Source organism: Schistocerca gregaria, chromosome 2 (assembly GCF_023897955.1).
Source record: "Schistocerca gregaria isolate iqSchGreg1 chromosome 2, iqSchGreg1.2, whole genome shotgun sequence".
NCBI classification, from domain to species: Eukaryota; Metazoa; Arthropoda; class Insecta; order Orthoptera; family Acrididae; genus Schistocerca; species Schistocerca gregaria.
This window is the reverse complement of record NC_064921.1, coordinates 1022210990-1022233371: the sequence shown is the minus strand read 5'-3', so window position 1 is coordinate 1022233371 and position 22382 is coordinate 1022210990. Positions and strand designations below refer to the sequence as shown.

Sequence of the window (22382 nt, the reverse complement as noted above, 5' to 3'; positions counted from 1 at the left end):
ACAGACAGACTTGACCACTCTGATGACGTCCATATTGAAATTAGTATCAGTAACCATTAGGTACTTGCTAACAATGATTACAGAAGTACAAAAGGCAGCTAAATTAAGCAGAAGATTAACAATTTCATTAAATTTCATAAAGAGGCAGTTGTGTCACATCTCAAAGAGGAATTCAAAACATATAGCTCTGTGCAGAAGTATGTAGAACTGTTACTCAAGTTTAAAAGAATGACTGACCAGACATTGGATAGATACGTAACTAGTAGAACAGTTCATGAAGAGAGAGACCTCTATGCTGTATAGTCACTGTAAAGAATGCTCTAAAGAAATTGCGATGGTTCATTTAAAATAGGGAGGAAGGGACCAAACTGCTCTGTAATCGGTCCCTTGTTCCAAATATAAGACAATGCCACAAGTGTGAGAGTAAAACAAGCGAAACTGACGACACAAAATGGAGAGAAAGGAATAACCACAAAAGAACGACGGGAGGGCAACAACACTTAAATGGAAAAAAGGAGAGAAGAAAACCACAGAAACGCAAGAAACAGATAGAAGACATTAAAATGAGAAAACATTTTACCATGGCTGCCTGACCATAAAAATAAATAGGAGAAGCCAGCCACTCTGCAACACATTAAAACCTCCACCCTAAAAGCACTAGGGTGAAGGACACAGAGGGGCAAAGGACATGCACTAAAATTTAGATCAAATGATAAAACCCACCCTCACGAATAAAACTTAAAACTAAATCAGCTGAAGAGGCATTGTCAGATAAAATTAGCAGCAACGAGTCAGATGACCAAAGATTTCGCCGCAGGGCAGTCAAAGTGAGACAGTGCACCAGAAGATGCGCCACCTGTCAACCGGGCGCCACGCCGACAGTGAGGCAGGTCTTCACGTCGCAGCAGGCAGACACGGATCAACCCAAGCGTGGCCAACATGGAGCTAGCAGAGATCCACAGACTCCCTGCTAGAGGCCTGCACGGAGGGCTGCCACACATTCGTAGTCTCCTTAATGGCACGCAGTTTGTTGTGCGTACCGAGACTACGCCACTGAGTCTCCCAGAGCCAAAAAACCTGGTGACGCCAACACGAACGCATGTCAGTTATCAGACCACCCATCTCCATAAGCGGCTTCCGTGTAGCCTGTTTGGCCAGCATGTCAGCAAGTTCGTTGGCTGGGATTCCGACATGTCCTGAGGTCCACACAAACACCACTGAATGACCGGATCATTCCAGGGCATAGATGGACTCCAGGATGGTCACAACCAATGGATGATGAAAATAGCACTGGTCGAGAGCTTCTAGGCTGCTCAAGGAGTCAGTACAGATAAGAAACGACTCCCCAGGGCATGAACCGATGTGCTCAAGAGCACGAAATATAGCCACCAGCTCTGCAGTGAAAACACTGCAGCCACCAGGCAAGGAATGCTGTTCAATATATCCTCCACGGACATATGCGAAGCTGACGTGACTATCACCCATTGAGCCATTGGTGTAAACCACTTACACATTCGGTACATGTCAAGAATCGAGATGAAGTGACAGCGCAGAGCTGCAGAATGAACTGAGTCCTTTGGGCCATGTGTAAGGTCCAGGCAAAGCCGCGGCCTAGGTGTACACTGTGGAGGTGTACGTGGTTGGAACTCGAGTATAGGTGGTATAGGCACGGACTCCAGTCCGGATAGCAGGGATCGGACACGAACTGAAATTCTAAGCCCTGACCTGGGCAGTTGATGCAGGAGATAAACCGCCATGGGTGAGAAAATTAGACGCTAATTCGTATGAGCAGGAGAACTACGAACGTGTGCAATGTAACTGTGAAGCAGCTGTGCACGCCTGACTGCAATGGAGGGACTTGAGCTTCTGCAAGAACGCTGGTCACCAGACTCGTCTGCTAGGTGAGCGCCACAGTAATGAACTGGGTCGAGTAAACACAACACTGAGGGAACCATCAAACCATAAACCAGACTACCACAATCAAGGCGGGATTGAAGAAAGGCTTTGTATTGGTGCAGCAGAGTAGAGCCAACTCCACCCCAGTTGGTTTAGCTCAGGCAGCAGAGGGCAATGAGGTGCTGCCAGCACTTCCGCTTAAGCTGACGAAGGTGAGGAAGCCGAGTCAATCGGGCATCGAAAACCGGTCCTAAAAATCGATATGTCTCCATTACGGCGAGGGGATCGTCAGTAAGGTAAAGTTCTGGTTCCGCATGAACAGTGCGACGTCAACAGAAATGCATAACACACGAGTATGCGGCCGAAAACTGAAAGCTGTGGGCTAGAGCCCATGATTGTGCCTTGAGTCCATGAATGTGCCTTCTGGATGGCTCCCTGTAGGCACCGCTAAGCAACACCAGTACTGGTGGAGCAGTACGAAATGCTGAAGTTGTCTGCATACAGAGAGGGTGAGACGGATGGCCCTGCAGCTGCTGCTGGACCATTAGTGGCCATTAGAGGTACACTCAATACAGTGCCCTGAGGGACCCCATTCCTGGATAGGGGGTGGGGGTGGGGGGGGGGGGAACTATGTGAGCCACCAACTTGGACACGGAAAGTACGAAGCGACAGGAAATTCTGGATAAAAATTGGGATCGGGCCTCTGATACGCCACTCATATAAAGTGCCAAGGATATAATGTCACCAGGTGGTGTCATATGCTTTTCGTATACAGATTTTACAGCAGAATTAGCTTCCATATTAACCATAAGTTAAAACAAAGCCCTTGAAATAACAAAAGAAGTTCCCATTGATTTGAAGCTCAGGTAATGCTACTCTGCATGAAGTGATCTACAAGAGCACTTTCCAATCTTTCTGATGTTCTTACTCAAGGCTGAAACATAATGAAGCATTTCCAGTAGAATGATCTCTATGCCACCCAGTAGGCATTCTGAAACTTGCACTTTTCTCATGACAACCTGAAAGCCATGGATCAAGAAAAGCAGGTTGATGCAGTATCTGACTTTCAAAAGGCATTTGGCTTTGGATCAAATGGCTCTGAGCACTATGGGACTCAACTGCTGTGGTCACCAGTCCCCTAGAACTTAGAACTACTTAAACCTAACTAACCTAAGGACATCACACACATCCATGCCCGAGGCAGGATTCAAACCTGCGACTGTAGCAGTCGCACGGTTCCGGACTGCGCGCCTAGAACTGCGAAACCACTGCAGCTGGCGCATTTGGCTTTGTACTATACCGATTCGTATCAGAAAAAGATTTTGACTTGACTGGGGATTTCTTGGTAGGTCAGAAACAGAACATTATCTTTGATGGCAAGTCATCAACGGAAGTAGACATTAACATATCAAGCAGACAACAACAGCAACTCCACTTCCCCCCCTTAGAAAAGACAATCACACTGTCAAACAAAATTTTCTGTCATAGTCTTTGTCAGAAAATGAGAGCACACATAATTTCACACAATCACTCACACACGCCTCATGCACACCTGACCCCCGTCTCCGGCCACCGGGTCTACAGTCAGAATCAGATCCAAACAAACCACTCCTCACATCTCCCTGCTTCTTGTTAGCAGCTGCTAGGCTATAAGAGGTGACAGCACCGACTGGAAGCTGAGGGGAATGTCAGGGAAGACAGAAGCAGTAAGAATGAGGAAGTAAGGAAGCAACGAATGTACTCAAGTGTGCCCAGCCAGCGATAGTGCACGACATCTCAGTGAACAAACCATTTCACCTACTGAAACAAAAACGAGATTTTTCCAGCCTGTTTTCCAAATTTCCCTGACACGTTCAAAATTCCCCGATTTTCAGAACTTCTGGCAACCCTGTATAATAAAGTACTGTTGAAAAAAGCTGCACGAATAATCTAATATTCATAAGATTTCAAAATTGTGCAAAGAAGAAACACACAGCACCTCATGGCTACAATGTCAATGATCCACAATTAGAATCAGCCAACTCCCACAAATCTCTTCAGTCTAAAAATTCGTATAAACATGAAACAAAATGATCACATAGGCTCCAACATAAATAAGGCATGGCACCAATACCAAATGGGACTAATGGGGGACACTGATGTATACAAAGAAAGAAGGGAGGAATGGTCTCTGGTTTATTTACCTAAGAGAGATCATCATGGAAATGGTGAGAAACTCTGAACTGACAAGCTCTTAAAAATAGCTTTTAATTATCTCTCACAAAAAATTAAATGATCATGTCGCACTGATGGCTGGGAGGCCCCACCCAGAGAAGTTTGGTCACTGGGTTGCAAGCCTTATTTCAGGTGATGCCACATTAAGCGAATCGCATCTCGGTGATGAAATGATGAGGCCAACACAATACCGAGTCCATGAGAGGAGAAAATCTCCAATCTGGCCAGGAATCAGATCCGGGTCCACTGCATGGTAGGCAAACACGTTACCACTCAGCGAAACATGTGGACAATTATCTCACAAAAGCTAGCTTGCTAGTATTAAGTAATAAAGCTAAACTCACTCATCACTCTCTTGCTTATCACTTCTGTAGGGATTGTAAAGACAAGATTACACTGATTCAAACAATGGAAAATCCAGGATGGAATATAACAATATTATGAAAAAGAAAGTTACTACTCACCATATACCGGAGATGCTGAGTTGCAGATAAGCACACCAGAAAGACTGTCACAAATGAAGCTTCCGGCCATTAAGGACTTCGTCAACAATACGAGGTGCGACAATAAAGTAATGAGACTGATTTTCTTTGCAAGATATGGTAACCCTGCAGGCTTGCATAGGCACAATATCTTTGACCTCGGTCTATAAGCTGCTCCTAGTCCAAGCGGCACATCGATGGAACTGCTCAGTTGTGAGTTGTGCTGTAATAAGTTAACACACATTTGTGTGTCTCGTCACAGAAATGGAACCGCATAATATTGCGCAACGGTATGCCATTTCTTTTTTGTTAAATTGGGTGAAAACACGACAACTTACGGTAAGCTTCAGAAGGTCTTTGGAGAGCTAAAGGTTTTTCGTTGACATAAAATGTTTAGTGAAGGAAGAACGGATGTTGAAGATGAAGACCGCAGTGGACGACCATAAACCTCACGAATGGATGTCAACTTGGCCAGGGTGCAAGAACTCATACAATCTGATCGAAGATTATCAGTGAAAATGATTGCAGAAGAGCTGAACATCAATTGAGAAATGGTTCGTCTAATAATAACTGAAGATCTCGGTATTGCTGATAATTGTATTCTGCATCACGATAATGCTCCATCCCATACTGCTTTGTCAGTACAGCAATTTTTAACCTCAAAACAAATTTCAGTACTACCACAGCCACCTCATTCACCAGATATCACTCCGAGCGACTTTTTTTATTTTCCAAGAGTCAAAATGGTGGTCAAGGGACACCATTTTCAAACAACACAAGATGTCCAAAAAGCTATGATGAGGGTCTTTGAGGGTATTACAGAAAATGAGTTCCAGAAATGTTACCATCAATGGCAGAAGTGCTAGAAAAAGTGTGTGCGATCAGAAGGGAACTACTTTGAACGGGAAACACTAAACTTGACTAAAACGGTAAGCAACTTTTTTTTTCACATCGGTCTCATTACTTTATTGTCGCACCTCGTAGATCACACACACACACACACACACACACACACACACACACACACACACACACACACACACACACACACACACAAAACCATATGTATAGTGTATGTTCTTTAATTAGCAAACAAAGACAGTACAAAGGGACACAAGTAACTTAGAAACAGTCATATGTAACAGAGCACTCCACTAGTTTAAGAAATTCATTGGAGCAATGTTTTCTAGCAACTTTTCTACAACCATACCACAGCATTCTACTTTTCAATGACTCTGAATCAATTATACACCTATATGAACAACCACTACCAAACAATGGTCAGAACCCAACTGGAGCATATTTGCAGAGCATGCTGCTCAACATAATGTGATTCACTCCAAAACTGCTTCATAACCTGTGCCACTTGTGTTCTTAAACTTAATTCGCCCCCTTCCTCCATTGTGCCGGTGGCAATTCTCCCTACAGAATTTCTCCAATTCCCATAACCTCTTGGCCTCAATATTTGCTAATCACTATCCTTCACCTGTCCTCTAACCTCTCTCCTGATCCCACCCTATTTGAACCAGTTGTCCCTATGTCAGCTTTACTCACTCAGTGCCCCCCCCCCCCCCCCTCCTAACCCCTCCCCATCTTCAACCAAGACAATGGCTATTATCTTATTAGTCCATGGAAGTGAGCTTTCTGCAGTGAGAAGAAACAAGAGCAATTTGCTTGACTGTTTACATTGTGATGGAACCCCCAGCGCAGATATGAACACAAACTCTAGCAGCATGACCTAACGATGATGTACGCCGATCAGTCTTAAGTTACCTAGGGGCTATGAAAGGTCACTACAAAAGCAGCCATGACAGTCAGTTGTTCCTGGTGAAGACAATGGAGGATTCTATTGAAAGCTCAACATTTTACCCAGATTTGGCACTATAGGATTCTTCTGTCGCATACGTGATAATAAACCATTAATACACAAGTAACCAAATTAGCTGATCTTATTCTTACGATTACGAAAATGTAACTTGATAGTGATAAGTAAACAAAGAACTGTCAAAAAGAACAAAGAGGAAATACAAGACTGACAAAGTTATGTGAACACACCAAAAAACTACATATATATTTTTTATCATTATCTAAAGTCAATGCTTCCTACAACATAACAAGTGAAATGAGAATGATTTATACAAGGACGTCATAACAAGAAACTTCGATCTCATATCAGTGTCTTGTCTGTTTAACACAAGTCTATTTTACATAATGGCGTTAATGGCACTAAGAACACTTTCCATTTCTGAACAAGTAAATTAGTCAACTGTAGTTAGACATTAGCTGTTACTTTCATCCAAGGTAGTCTCATTTAAAAAGTGATTCTGGAATAAGTTTCCATGCAACTAGGTCATACACATCCATAAATCTGACAGCAGCCTAATGCCAATGCACAATTTTTTTTCACAGCTTCAGTTTGCATCTATTGCTCAGTAAATAGAAACAGAGTGTCACAATATTTCTAGTTTTGTACAGAACTGACCTGTATCCTCTTCATCTGCAGCAATTGTGAAGAAATCTATAACTTTGGATGTGAAGTCAAATACAACATGCTTCTCCCCATGCTGAACTGTGACGGTGTGACGGTCACTATAACTAGCTCGAGGCATCCCGCCAGCAAAAATAATATAATCTTCACTAAAACAAAAGTAATAAATAATGAAAACAAGAATGAGTGTTTTCCCTTTCATCACCTAATGTGTCATCCACAATTTATTTTACTTTTGTACACAGTACATGACCCTTTCAATACATGAATTGACAGCAGCATGACATTTTGTTTTAAATGTTTTGATATACTTAACAAATTATTAATTGTAAATAAATGAGTACAGAGAAGTAGATGAACATATGCTTCTGAATGAGATAACTAAGACCATAGAAAACTGCTAAAAGTGTGACTTTACTTTTACATTCTCAGTTTATTTCACCGGATTCAATTCCGGAACTATTTTCAATTTGCCATCAAAACTCCAAAATGACTAAAATATCCTATGTTCATTAAATGGAAAGATTATAGTCTCCTGATTACCTACAAATCACACTCATCTTAAAGAATATGTTCACAGGTCCACCACAACAGATGCAAATCTGTAAGTACAAATGTTTTCAATTTGAAAATGAGCCCATGGAGTATCCTTCAAAACATCGGCCTTGGCTAAACAGTATACCTGGTACACGTAGCTGTCGCAAAGCAAACAGATACGTCAAAATGAAAGCAAACGTTGATACTGTCTGTATAACTGAAGTAAGCAGCTCTTCTGTAACCCTCCAGGTGCGGTCCACAAGACTGTGCATTATTGCATATGTTGTGCATTACTACTACAAAACACGACATGATTAATTACCTTCTGGGTCTCCACTTCAGCATTTTTTTTCTATTCACCCCAAATAAATCATAATTCTAAATTTTGGCTATGATTAAAGGAACACTGTCTGAAACCAAAGGTTAGAAAGATTACCACAGTGATGTACCAGGCACCATTCTATCAGATGTGACAAGTCCTTGCCTTCCTACAACCTTTGGACTGACATACTTAACTAGTTATGTGTAGAAACAAACTCCAGAACACAATGAAATTCGGACTTTTTTGCCACTTCCTTCACCTCTGGTAATCAGTTATGTACTTGGAAAAATGCAAAGGGTCAAAAGAGGATTGAAACTCAAATCTTTGGATTTGTAGTCTGACACTTATCTACACTGTCAAGAGCTATGCTAGTGATATTTAATGTTAATTCCTATCTGTCCAACTCTAATATGGGTATGTTGATTGAACCAGAAATCTGTTATATCCCCCGGGTACTGGAAGAAATGTAATTTGGAAGGAAATAAATCAAAGAGACCTGTATTACAAATATTCAATGCTCTCAACACATTGCCTGCATACATTGTCATCAGTCTTTAAAGTCATCAGTCCGTCATCCCCCCCAAGTTTAAAATGCACAATAACTAGCAGCATGACAAATGTGGTCATGACAGTCTCACAATTTACAGCAGTACACAATTCCATCACAAATATAGTGTTGCCACTGTTGACTGGATATGGGAATAAATTGATTGGACAGTGTTTTATTTTCCAACCAGCAGGCCCCTCCGGATTTGGCACCATATCTGCTCTCTATATTGAGTAATTTCAAAACAAATACAGTTAGAGTTTTAAAGTTTTGTGGATTGTCTAATATTTTTTCCAAAACTTTTAGCGAGATGGTTTTAATGTGTTGACAGGGCAACTGGTTCACCTAATTCTTTTGTAAATGTCAGCCAGCCACATTTCCCTGTGCTTTTCTTTTAGCTGTTCCATGTTTTGTTTTCTCTGTTTTAGTTTTATGTGAAGCTACTTTACCTCTTTCTAAGTTTTAGTGCATTTGAGATAGAGTGACTATGTGATCGTTTCAAGCGCATGAGAGCGCAAAAATTTTATAAATTATCCCCCCCCCCTACATTAGTTTGAGCATAAGGGCACTGATGGTCTCACTGTTGAGTACCCATATGAAGCAAACACATGTACCATTTAAATGTTTCCAGGTGATAGCAATGTAACCTTTTGAGGAATGACTGCTAGTCAGACATATGCATGGCGCAGTGAGCATGCTGTCCTTTTCTAGACTGGGGAAGGTGTGTTATATGTCTTTAGTTTGACCGATGGCAGACTGTGATGGCCCGGAGGCTTGGCATGAACATTTCAGAAATTGCATGACTTGTCCTGTGTTTGAGGAGTGCTGTAATCAGTGTCTTCGACACAGTGAGACCAAGGTGAAACCACGTCCAAGTGTCGTGGCATTTGAGGGCCACCCATTATTACAGATGTTCGATGTTGTAAGCTGGGCAGACTGGTAAAACAGGACAGGTGATGCGCTGTTGCAGAACTAAAAATCAGAAGTTAATTTTTGGTAGAGTAAAAGTGAGTGTGAACACACAGTGCACCAAACTCTCCCAATGATGGGCCTCCGCAGCCGACATACAATGCATGCGCCAATGTTAACATGACGACATTGGCAATACAACCAAAATGGGCGCATGACCATAAACATTGGTTGTTGGTGAACTGGCAGAGCATTGCATGGTCTGATGAATACTGGTACCTTCTTTATCATGCCAATGGGAGGGCACAAATCTATCTTCTTCCAGAGCAGCAGCTCCCTGACAGCTGCACTGTGGGACAGAGACAAGCTGGTGGCAGCTCTATTTTGTTCTGGAGAACATTCACTTGAGCATCCATGGGTCCAGTAGAGCTCATGAAGGCACCACGACGGCCAAGGAATATTGTACACTGGTTGCAGACCACATACGCCCCTTCAATGATAACCACATTTCCTGACAGCAGTGGCATTTTTAAGGAGTGTGATGGAACAGTTCAAGGAATACAGTGGTGAGTTCTGATTGATGTTCTGACCCGCTCATCTCGCCAAATCTGAACCGGGTCAAAAACACCTGGTATGAGACTAAACGTGGTGTCAGATCATCATCTCCCTCCCCACAATTTACAGGAATTAGGAGACGTGTGTGTGTGCAGATGTAGTACCAACTCCCTCCAGCGACTTAGCAATACCTCATTGCTTCCAAGCCATGCTGCTTCATTGCTGTTATCCAACCCACAGATGGACATACAAGCTATAAGGGAGGTAATCATAAAGTTCTGGCTGATAAGTCTATTTACAAATAAAATTGAATACTTGCATGACTGTACCAGACCATCACAACTCAGGAAAATCTCCTATTGCAGTAGTTACTTGATCACACAGGTTCATTCCTGCAGAGAACATAACAGCAACCAGCCACTTTTATAAAACTATTTATTTATATAAATAGCACTGTAACGAGTTTTGAACCAACAGGTTCACCATCAGATGGCTCGCTCACGTTAACACACATTTTTGCTACTTTGATTAGTTTAAACTTTTTATTCCCCATATGATGAAATTTGCTTGGGATAGCAGTGCCATCAAAAGTTCTGTGCTGTTATGTTCCAGTATTGACTGCTTGTGTTCATGCAGTAATGAAGAGTATATGAAGCATGCACTTGTTGATGTGAGTGTTATTTTGTATGCAGGCTCAGAACATAAGCCCTCATGCACCATATATTCAAGGGTCCTCTCACCGGAGCAAGAAGCCATGCATCACATGGCTGTGGCTTATGCGAAGGCAAGTAAGCAGGACCTGGTCCCTTCAACATGGCTGGAAGGGGGTATACCATGGCCATATTGTGGACTTTACTAGACAGAGCTTATTATCTCTCACTTCCAGCAACTCGTCTTCCCATCGACACATGACTGTGCACCTCAGCAGCAAGCAGGGGGACATGTCTCCTTGGCTGCTAGATCCACCTTTTTTTCCCCGCAATAGGCACGAACCCAGATACACAGCAGAATGACACCACCTTCCCCAGTCATTGTAGTTGGAGGAGTGCATCCTGAATATTCTGGATTATATTACTTGATGGGTACATATACTCTCTTGGAAACTGAAATAAGAACACCGTGAATTCATTGTCCCAGGAAGGGGGAACTTTACTGACACATTCCTGGGGTCAGATACATCACATGATCACACTGACAGAACCACAGGCACATAGACACAGGCAACAGAGCTTGCACAATGTCAGCACTAGTACAGTGTATGTCCACCTTTAGCAGCAATGCAGGCTGCTATTCTCCCATGGAGACGATCGTAGAGATGCTGGATGTAGTCCTGTGGAACGGCTTGCTATGCCATTTCCACCTGGCGCCTCAGTTGGACCAGCGTTCGTGCTGGACGTGCAGACCGCGTGAGAAGACACTTCATCCAGTCCCAAACATGCTCAATGGGGGACAGATCCGGAGATCTTGCTGGCCAGGGTAGTTGACTTACACCTTCTAGAGCACGTTGGGTGGCACGGGATACATGCGGACGTGCATTGTCCTGTTGGAACAGCAAGTTCCCTTGCCGGTCTAGGAATGGTAGAACGATGGGTTCGATGACGGTTTGGATGTACTGTGCACTATTCAGTGTCCCCTCGACGATCACCAGAGGTGTACGGCCAGTGTAGGAGATCGCTCCCCACACCATGATGCCGGGTGTGGGCCCTGTGTGCCTCGGTCGTATGCTGTCCTGATTGTGGCGCTCACCTACACGGCGCCAAACACGCATACGACCATCATTGGCACCAAGGCAGAAGCGACTCTCATCGCTGAAGACGACACGTCTCCATTCGTCCCTCCATTCACGCCTGTCGCGACACCACTGGAGGCGGGCTGCACGATGTTGGGGTGTGAGCGGAAGACGGCCTAACGGTGTGCGGGACCGTAGCCCAGCTTCATGGAGACGGTTGCGAATGGTCCTCGCCGCTACCCCAGGAGTAACAGTGTCCCTAATTTGCTGGGAAGTGGCGGTGCGGTCCCCTACGGCACTGCGTAGGATCCTACGGTCTTGGCGTGCATCCGTGCGTCGCTGCGGTCCGGTCCCAGGTCGACGGGCACGTGCACCTTCCGCCGACCACTGGCGACAACATCGATGTACTGTGGAGACCTCACGCCCCATGTATTGAGCAATTCGGCGGTACGTCCACCCGGCCTCCCGCATGCCCACTATACGCCCTCGCTCAAAGTCCGTCAACTGCACATACGGTTCACGTCCACGCTGTCGCAGCATGCTACCAGTGTTAAAGACTGCGATGGAGCTCCGTATGCCACGGCAAACTGGCTGACACTGATGGCGGCGGTGCACAAATGCTGCGCAGCTAGCGCCATTCGACGGCCAATACTGCAGTTCCTGGTGTGTCCGCTGTGCCGTGCGTGTGATCATTACTTGTACAGCCCTCTCGCAGTGTCTGGAGAAAGTATGGTGGGTCTGACACACCGGTGTCATTGTGTTCTTTTTTCCATTTCCAGGAGTGTATTAGAGAGACTAAAGGGCACTCAGAGAATTGTAACAGACAAGACATTTAGCACTGCAGGAATTTCTTACCGTATGGCTATGGCAAAGATGGTAACACTTCAAAAGCCCCACTGATGTAGTTGTGTAGTATTGTACACCTTACTGATACCTAAGAAGGTGCTGATACAGTGATGTTTACATAGGAAAGCCTGCTAAACAGCCACCTCTAGGAGGGTTAGGTTGTTAACAGTGGACCAAAATCTCTGGAATTCACAGTTAGAGCAACTAAGGAGTTGACTGGTCCCTAACAATCAGATCAGACAATGATTGATCATTCACTCCAGGGTATTTCCTACACAGCTTGTTAAGGTGGTACTGCTGTAACTACTGGGACAGGTGCGGTCCTTCCCTGGTTTGAGTAGAGGTACTAAAATTGCCCTCTCCACAAGTTGGGGAAGTTGCACCATATAAAATTATAACATTCGAGGAGGACTTCCTTTGACACCGCTGGCAATAGTTGAATCATGCAGTAGCAGATTTGGTTGTGACCATATAAAGTGTCAAAGGTCTCAGACAGTGTCAATTTTAGCTTCCACATGGAAGAAGGGGAGTTGTAGCATTCAGAATTGTTGAATGTCTGCTTGTGTCTGTGTATGTGCGGATGGATGTGTGTGTGTGTGTGTGTGTGTGTGTGTGTGTGTGTGTGTGTGTGTGTGTGTGTGTGTGTGGGCGCGCGCGTGAGTGTATACCTATCCTTTTTTCCCCCTAAGGTAAGTCTTTCCACTCCCGGGATTGGAATGACTCCTTACCCTCTCCCTTAAAACCCACATCCTTTCATCTTTCCCTCTCCTACCCTCTTTCCTGACGAAGCAACCGCCGATTGCGAAAGCTCGAAATGTTGTGTGTGTGTTTGTGTGTTATTTTATTGTGACTGTCTACCGGCGCTTTCCTGCTTGGTAAGTCATGGAATCTTTGTTTATATAATAGAGGGAAACATTCCACGTGGGAAAAATATATCTAAAAACAAAGAGACGGTGTGACTTACCAAACGAAAGCGCAGCAGGTTGATACACACACAAACATACACACAAAATTCAAGCTTTCGCAACCAACGGTTGCTTCATCAGGAAAGAGAGGAGAGGGAAAGACGAAAGGATGTGGGCTTTAAGGGAGAGGGGAAGGAGTCATTCCAATCCCGGGAGCGAAAAGACTTACCTTAGGGGGAAAAAAGGACAGGTATACACTCGCATACACACAGATATCCATCCACACATACACAGACACAACCAGACATTTGTAAAGGCCTTTACAAATGTTTGGTTGCGAAAGCTTGAATTTTGTGTGTATGTTTGTGTGTCTATCAACCTGCCAGTGCTTTCGTTTGATAAGTCACATCATCTCTGTTCAGTGTTGGTTTTGTATGGAGGGACTGGTGGCAAATAATTGCTTTCATTGCAGGGATCAGGAGAAGGAGAGTATGTCTTTAGTAAGTACAGCATGGTTAAATTTGGGTATAGGGTTAAAGGTGAGGCCTTTGGATAAGAATGAAACTTCTGTGTAGCTGAGGGTTTTGGTGGAAACATTACCAATGTTATTTGAATGTTTTGGTTCTCGAAAGGCTACCCGACAGTGCAATATGTGAATCATGTAATATGACATTACATTTCACTGGTTTAGACTGAATTGTAATTGGGAAAGGAAACAATGTTAGGACTTTAATGTTCAAATCTCACACAGAAAATAATCAGGCAAGCTCATTCTATTGAATTTAGAAGGAACATCCCGTACAAAACAATGTGAAATAATAATAATAGCCTACTAATAAATGATGATAACTGTGATTAACTCATATCTTCTTATTCTACTTTGTTACTTATGACTTTACTGTAATGATTGTAATTATGGGTGTTTTACCTTAAAATTACCTGTGTGTGCCATTTCTGATATCTATTACACATTTTTGTTGTTTTACCTTCGGCTCTACTAGTAGTATGGTTAGTGAGGTTATGTCCGACTACATATGTTCAGTTATTTGTTTTTGAGTATAAGAATTTTTGCTGATGTGGGAAATCATAGTCTCTTCTGATAAAGGTTATAAGTTTAATAGTTAATGTGATTATGTTTCTATGTGAGTGACATGTGACTTGTATTGGCCAATTTCTTTAAGTAATGCCTTTATATTATTGTTATCTGTATGAGGTTTTGTATTTTGAGGTTCTGTAGTCACTTTTGTCTTCCTAAGATTGATAAAGGATCAAGACAATGGTCTTATTGTTAGACGAAAACCAGTCATAAATAAATTGTTTTAATGCAGCCTTGTGTCACAAGTTTCCAGAAATATATATCCACTGCTGATAATGGCCAGAAGAAAATATTTACAATGTAAGCAGCTTCACAGCAACATATTAACCAAATTATTTGTTCACTGTACAGGGGAGATCAGGTGAAATAGGACAACTGAAAGGAGCTATTTCTGATGCCTACATAATGTCACATCTGCAAGCTGTGCCCAAGACAGAAAGAAAATGAAATAAATGTTTTAATACAAAAATACAGAAGCTAAACTAAATGAGCACCAACTGTTATCACATTATCAAGAGTCCAATACCACACCTTGAGGGCTCTTATTTTGTAAAGTGTTTATGAATCTGGTGTGATATACAAAAGATAGCACAAAGTATGAAGACAGGCTTTATGTCAAGACAGTCCAGCTGGACAGAAGAGACGACATTAAAAAATATCTGCAAGTAACTTGTTTACTGATATTCATCATCATCTCCTCCTCCTTCCAAGGTGTTAAAGTCAGCTGTCCCAGCCTTTATCATCCATCCATGTCTTTGCAGGTCTATCTAGTTGTCTTCAGTCGGTAATTTTCATTTTTTTTTCACTCAATGTTTTATCAACACAATACTTCCATTTCATTCTATTCTCTTCCATCTTGTCATTATCTGGAAAGGTTATTAAATCTGATCTTATTGTCTCAAGTCTTATTTTATCCATTTTAGTACAGCCCCTTGCATATCTCATGAACTGCACCTCTGCCTCATGAACTGCAACTCTGCTCCCTGTATATGCGATTCCTCCGTCCCCCTACTATCCGTGTTTCAACACCACATACAAGAGTAGAAATAGCAATACTCTTATAGAAATCGAAACTTCCTGGCAGATTAAAATTGTGTGCTGGGCCAAGACTCAACACTGTACTTGCAGAAGTAAAGCTGTGAGGGCGGGTCACGAGTTGTGTTTGGGTAACACAGTCAGTAGAGCAGTTGCCCATGAAAGGCAATGGTCCCGAATTCGAGACTCGGACCGGACCACAGTTTTAATCTGTCAGGACATTTAATACCAATACACACTTTGCTGCAGAGTAAAAAAATTCATTCTTATAGAATTTTGTTGATTTCCATTCCTTTTTTTTTTCCAAAATTTTTTCAATTGTTCTCAATGTCTCTGTCACAGTTAAAACTAATATCGCATACTACTTGACTGAAGTGGGATACTTGTTCTAAAATTTTCTCATTTATCGTTATTATTTTTGATTTGACTGGATTCTTTATTTTGAAAGCATGATGTTTCTCTTATTTGCAGATAAAGTGTAGTATATTGCATTTTTGGTTCAACGTATATACTGCTCTTTGTAAATTATCTTCTGTTTCTTGTACAATTATCTGGTCATCAGCATTCAACAGAGTATTTAATGGTATGCTAGATCGTATTTTAATTTTGAACCCTAGTTCACCTTTCCACTTCATAATTAGGTTGTCAATATATAAATTAAATAAAGTGGATGATGGAATACACAATTTTCAAACACCTTGATGTATTAAAATTTCATCTGAGATTTTTAAACCTAAAGTTATAATTATTTTTGTATGTACATGTAGATTCTTTATGGTATTAAGATGTTTAGGAAAACCTTTTACTTCCAGTACTTCTCACATAAGGTGTGTCTTACTTTATCAAAGGCTTAATCATAATCAATAAATGCAAAATGTGTTTCTTCACATTGTTGTTAGATAAATAAAGCAGAATAAAGCCTGTACTTAGAGAAATGAAACAGCACCAGTACTAATTTTTTTAATGATTATGGTATTCTCTTAATCTTATGGTGTTCCTTCATAGTACTATGTGAACAAATTAAACACATCGGTATCCTAATTCATTGTCAATGTGACTGCTAATTCCCTGTTGACGTATAGTTTGAAAAAACTGAAAGGTGGACAGAAGTGTTCAGTCTTCAGCCCATTCCAGCCTAATTACATTTCAATCAGATCAGGTTAAATAAACATACAAACAAATAATTTTCCTGCTACTCACTGGAAAATACAGAAAACACTGATCGTATGAGACTATGTGTTACCAATTACACACACCTCTATTGGAGTTTTGTTTGGGACAGAGCTATTTTAACACAAACCTAGCCAACTATCAATAGTGTGATTTGTGCAATTCTGCATGCTGATGTGCAACATTCAGCCTCAGGTTTATAAATAATTCTCTGGTGCCTTCTTACTCAATTGCAGTACACAGTGTAGCTCAAACAAAATTACCATCTTAGTTGATAGGACAGTCAAAGAAACTGCTAACCCTCAAGCTAGCTAGGGTCAGTCTGATCACATTATACGAGAGGGGGACCCAAAAGTAACCGGAATCTTAATGCTGCACATCGTGTACTTGTAGCAGCAGGTTGCACCATCAGAGGGTTGTAGCAGGAGCTCTGCTGAGTCGTTCTGCCACGCAGCGTCACTCAATGGTGAGAAGTGTGGTTTCTTTGGTAGTTCTTTGAGTGTGACACGAGGAAATGGCTAGTTCTTATCAACAACGTGTGGCAGTGAAGTTTTGTTTCTTGCTCGGCAAGAACGCACCAGAAACTGTTGCGATTATTCAGACAGCCTACAAAGACCATGCTCTTAGTAAAATTCAAGTGTATGAATGATTTTCTCAGTTTAAAAAGGGAGAAATTTTTGTTGAAGATCAGCCCCGTTCCAGTCAACCTACAACTGCTCGAAGCGAAGACAACATTGACAATATCTGTGATCCCATCAGTGAAGATCGATACAGGACAATCAACCAACTCGAGAACTTCTCCGGTTGTCCTCTAGCTCAATTCAGCGCATCTTTACCATCGATTTGGGGATGCGAAGAGTGGCAGCCAAATTCTTGCCGAAGCTTCTTAACGGAGATCAAAGGGATCGTCGCGTTCAAGCCAGTTCAAGACAGTAAACCAACAATTCTATTTGGAGGTTATGAAACGGCTTCGCAGACATTTGTCACAAAAACGTCCAGCTTTGAGGGATTCTGGCATGCGGTTCCTGCATCACAACAATGCTCCCGTGCACGTGGCTCTCAGTTTTCACCAGTTTTTGGCCTCAATAAAGACGACTACTTTGACCCATGCACCCTGTTCGCTGGATTTAGCACCCTAAGACTTCTCCCTATTCCCTAGGATGAAAAGAGACTTGAGAGGGAAGTGTTTTGCGGATGTGGAAGATGTAAAATGCAATGTCATGAAAGTGCTAGTAGGTATCAAAGAGGACGAATTTAAAAGGTGCTTCAAACACTGGAATGAACGTTTGGACAAGTGTATTAATGCTAATGGAGAGTACTTCAAAGGAGATTAAGGTTGTATTTGAAAACAATAAAGTATATGCTTTCTAGAAAGAAATTCCGGTTATTTTTGGGTCCCCCCTCGTATGTTGTGTTTTCAAGTAAACTACATGCTGGTAACAAGTTCCATCAATGCCATTAGAAAAAGCTGTCTACTATATAAATCGTTTTGTCTTATTGCAATTATGTTCTTGACTTTGAATTTAACAAACGTGTAAGATACAACTCAAAAAGATGCTGTCATGGGTTAGCACTTCCACAGACCCCTTCATTCAGACCTGTTACAATTAATTACACGATAGCTCATGCAGGACCAAGTGTACTCAACAAGCACAACACTCATATTCAAAAACAATCAATTACATATGCTTTCTCAAAATTAAAAATATTCACAATGCACTTTCTACATGCAACTTACTTTCGTCCACGTCTCCAGAGGAACTTTGTAACTGCTTTGCATGGAAAGGGACCATACACAGTGACAGGGTCTTCAGCTTTATCACCCACAGAAATGTCCCACATTGCATAGCTTCCATCATTATGGGATGAAGCAAAACGTGTTCCTGATTTATGCCAACAAATGCTTTCCAGTTGCTGGTTGCTAATGAAATTCTGTGAAACAGAAAGATAACTCAGAACAATATCAAAAACAAAGAAAAATGCACAAAGGTGTTTCCAACCATCCAAATATTACAAGGAAAAATGAAGTCCTCCAGAATGAAAGTATGCACATAATTTAACTCGAGCTTTAATTTCTTTACTGTCAATCAGTGTACTAAGTTTCTATTCTCACTTTCTTAATCATGTTTAGATCAGGGCGATTCAAGCAAATATTTTCACAACAGAAATAATTTCAACTTATCAAGCTGCGGCAGAGACAGCAACAAAATCAAAGTATGGGAGTTTTTGGTGTCAGAGATTTCGTCATCTAATGGTGGAGAGAACTGGATTAAAAGTAACCATACGAATTAGGAATTAATTAGGGTCTCATCTAACACACACACACACACACACACACACACACACACACACACACACAGAGAGAGAGAGAGAGAGAGAGAGAGAGAGAGAGAGAGAGAGAGAGAGACCTGACCGAGTCACTGGCTGCCAAGGTCAGACTGCAAGCAGCAGCGCATGACAGGAGAAGCAAACTGGGTGGGGGTTGTGGTGGTATGGAGGAGGCTGGGGCGGGGGATCTGGATGTTAAAGTGTTGCTTCTGGCGCCATACAGGGACAAAGTGGGGAAAGAGTAGGGCAGCTAGGTCAAAACTCCTAACGGCACCTAGCTGCCCTAACATTTACCCACCTTGTCCCTATATGCTCCCACAAGAAGCACTTCCCTCTCCCCACCCCAATCTCTTCCTTATCCCCACTGTCCAGTTTGGTTCTCCCACCATGCGCTGCCACTTGCAGGCAGCCAGAGACTGTGTGTGTGTGTGTGTGTGTGTGTGTGTGTGTGTGTGTGTGTGTGTGTAATTCTGATGACTGCATGTTTGACAGTCTTTTTATTGTACCTGTCCGCGACTCAGCATCTCTGCTATAAGGTGAGTACAAACTATCCTCTTGAAAATACTGTCATTTTCCACTGTTAGAGATATAAAAATTGGAGATGCAGAAGTAACATGGGAAAGTAGGAAAGTCAGTGATATGAGCAAGTCCAACTACAAACTGCAACAGGGAGGAGGCAAAAATCAACAACTACAGGAAGTAGGTTTGGAGGAGAAAATAGAAAAAAAAATCAATTACTTTAAAAACAAGCAGTTTAAGTTGTGGTTACAGCTGTTGGAGAACAAATAGCATTGCTGCCTCCAGCAAACTCCATTTATGTGAAATAAGTAAAACTGGTCATATAAGCAGGGAGTAAGAAAATCTTGCTGTAAGGTATTTACGTGAGACACTGTTCCCTATGGACTGCAGACTACTGAGTAATATTAAAAGGATAATTCTAAACTCTCATGGTAATAGACTCTGAAGAATCAATTATTTTAGAAGTGTAATTCAATGGAGTGAAGTACACCTACAGTCACAGTTCTCAACAAGATCAAACATGTGAATTATATAAACTTTTATGTCATTATGAAATTTCCTGTTTCCAAAATACAGGACGCTGTAAGTGATTGGCATGAACTTCTCTCGAGCTGCAGAGCAAAATCTGTTCAGAAAGTTCTGAAGAACTAGTACTAGGAGGGCAAATTCAAATTGGGCACATGATGAAGCAAACAAAGGTAACAGCAGATCATGTTCTGCAATAGTGAATGTCACACCGGGCTTGATGCACACTCACAGAATCATTTCTCATGCAGTTTAACAATATAAGTGAAATAATGGAGTCCCACACACTACGATCGTGAAGCTGCAAACTCACAATGAAGATGCAGTGAGAGAATTTTATTGCCAATCACTGCTCCCTCCAAGCGAACTTATCAATCTCCACAAAGCGGCAGAGGTCATGAGAGAATTGGGCAGTGCACATGTATAAGCAACCATAGCAACAGCTACCATCAGTCTGCCTTGAAGACAGCCAGTTTGGTTGTCTAATTGTTATTGAATAGGTGTAGAAATATGGGACACAGCTCGCAAGGAGTATCACAGTCTTCTTAGTATTAAGTATGTGAAAAGTTCTGACAGAGTTTTGGTGCAAAACTGTATCAGAGGAGAAACCAGTTTGAAACGTATTTTCTCAAATGTGGGCATTAATTTGAAATAGCTCTAACAAACAAATGCTTTGCACCTTGGTGAGAGCCCTTTTATCTGATTGTATAAAATTTTCAAACAACAGTTTAAAATATATTGTTTCTTCTGCCAGCTGAATGTAATCACAGCTTTATTGTACAGCAGCCACACTGCTTGCTTTCTTCTGCCTACATCCATACTGGTTACTTCCAATCTAGTACTGCTATGATGTTGCCTTGAGTGTATTGGATGATTTCTCATGCTACGATTCCATTGTGAGCACATGCTACCTTATACTCGCTCTTGGGCTCTGGTCCTTAGAGACAATGGAGATGAGCGGACAGAAGTATAATGTACAGTATCCTTTTGCAGAACATGGACTAAAGACAAAGGGGAGTTGTTTGCTTTACCCCTGTGCAAAGTAGACTTTTCTTCACAACACCAGTATTTTAGGTTTTCACCGACAGAAACTTACTCTAAAGCAAATACTCAAAATTCCTACAGGATCTTTACTTTCCCAACTTTTTCAAGTACATTCTCTTCACTTTGGTCTCCAACCTATTTTCTTCTGTCTCTTTTACATTCCAATTATCAGACCTCGATTCTTTTCATTTCTACTAGTTTCTTTCCTGCTTACTACATGACCATTCACTTCCCTCTCATCTGTTTGCAATGAGGCCTTCACTTATGTTTTGGTTCTGAATTACTTCCTCTGACACATACAATACTTCATGTTTTCAAATCATACATGTTGCCTGCATTCCACTGTTGATTTCTTTAAGCCCTGTCTTTTGTGTGCCCCTGATCCCAATTAATACAACTTCGGAATTTCTGGTTCCTCTGAGAAGGAAAGGAAAGAAGACCAGGTAGATGACTTGGCAACATTCAGCAAGAAAGCTGCACAGGTTGTGTTACTGTGCTAAATGGCAAAAGGAATAGTGAAAATTTAACTAGTAAAACTGAATATGTGCGAGATTGTCAGCTTTTGAATGTGTGTTAATCTGCTGTCCGTCATAATATGAGTACCTTAATTTTTTTTCTTCTGTTTTCTTTCCACACAAGGTTCAGAGCCTCAACAACAGAATAATTAAATACGGCAGGGTTTAGTGAAGCAAAACTGCTTGTATCCCCTAAAGAAATTATTGGCAGTTTAATTTTACTACAAACATACTTTATCATTCAATGAAATAATGTTCACTTCTAAGCCCTTTTCACAGCTTAGCATTATATTCTTCCACTTCATGCAATAGTTCACAGCCTAGAAACTGAACCAGTTGAAGAAAACATCAGTCTGAGTTACGATGGTCATACAAATATGAAGCTTGATATATCTTCTACAGTTTTCCCGGATGTAGTGTACCTTTTCCGTTCCTTGGGCATGCCACAAGCAACCATCTTACTGGTTAAGTTACAGCAGAACCTAAAGCTTAAAGTGAAATTCAGACCATATTGCAACTTTCTTAGTCCCATGCATACAATGATCTTTTGAATAAAAGAACTGTTGTATACATGTAGTTATGTAATGTTTACATAAGATGAGGCTGAACACATGTAGTGTATTTTATAAACTGCATTTTAGCTATCACCTGCTTATATGCCTCATTAGTCACCTATCGGTTTCAGTTAGTAATCATCATCCAGGATGTAGGATATAAAAG

The 22382-nt window shown here is 41.7% G+C and overlaps 1 protein-coding gene across 8 annotated transcripts in view; it reads right to left on the bottom strand.

Annotated features, from left to right (window-relative positions):
• The window catches only part of LOC126335527 (lethal(2) giant larvae protein homolog 1), a 303079-nt gene that overhangs the window by 191050 nt on the left and 89647 nt on the right, over positions 1-22382 (bottom strand). For all 8 annotated transcript variants that reach the window (XM_049998889.1, XM_049998887.1, XM_049998890.1 and 5 more), the window contains exons 7-8: positions 18470-18663; positions 7075-7229 (exon numbers count right to left, since the gene is read on the bottom strand). In XM_049998889.1, the coding sequence (XP_049854846.1) occupies positions 7075-7229; positions 18470-18663 (349 nt within the window). The remainder of the gene's footprint in view (positions 1-7074; positions 7230-18469; positions 18664-22382) is intronic.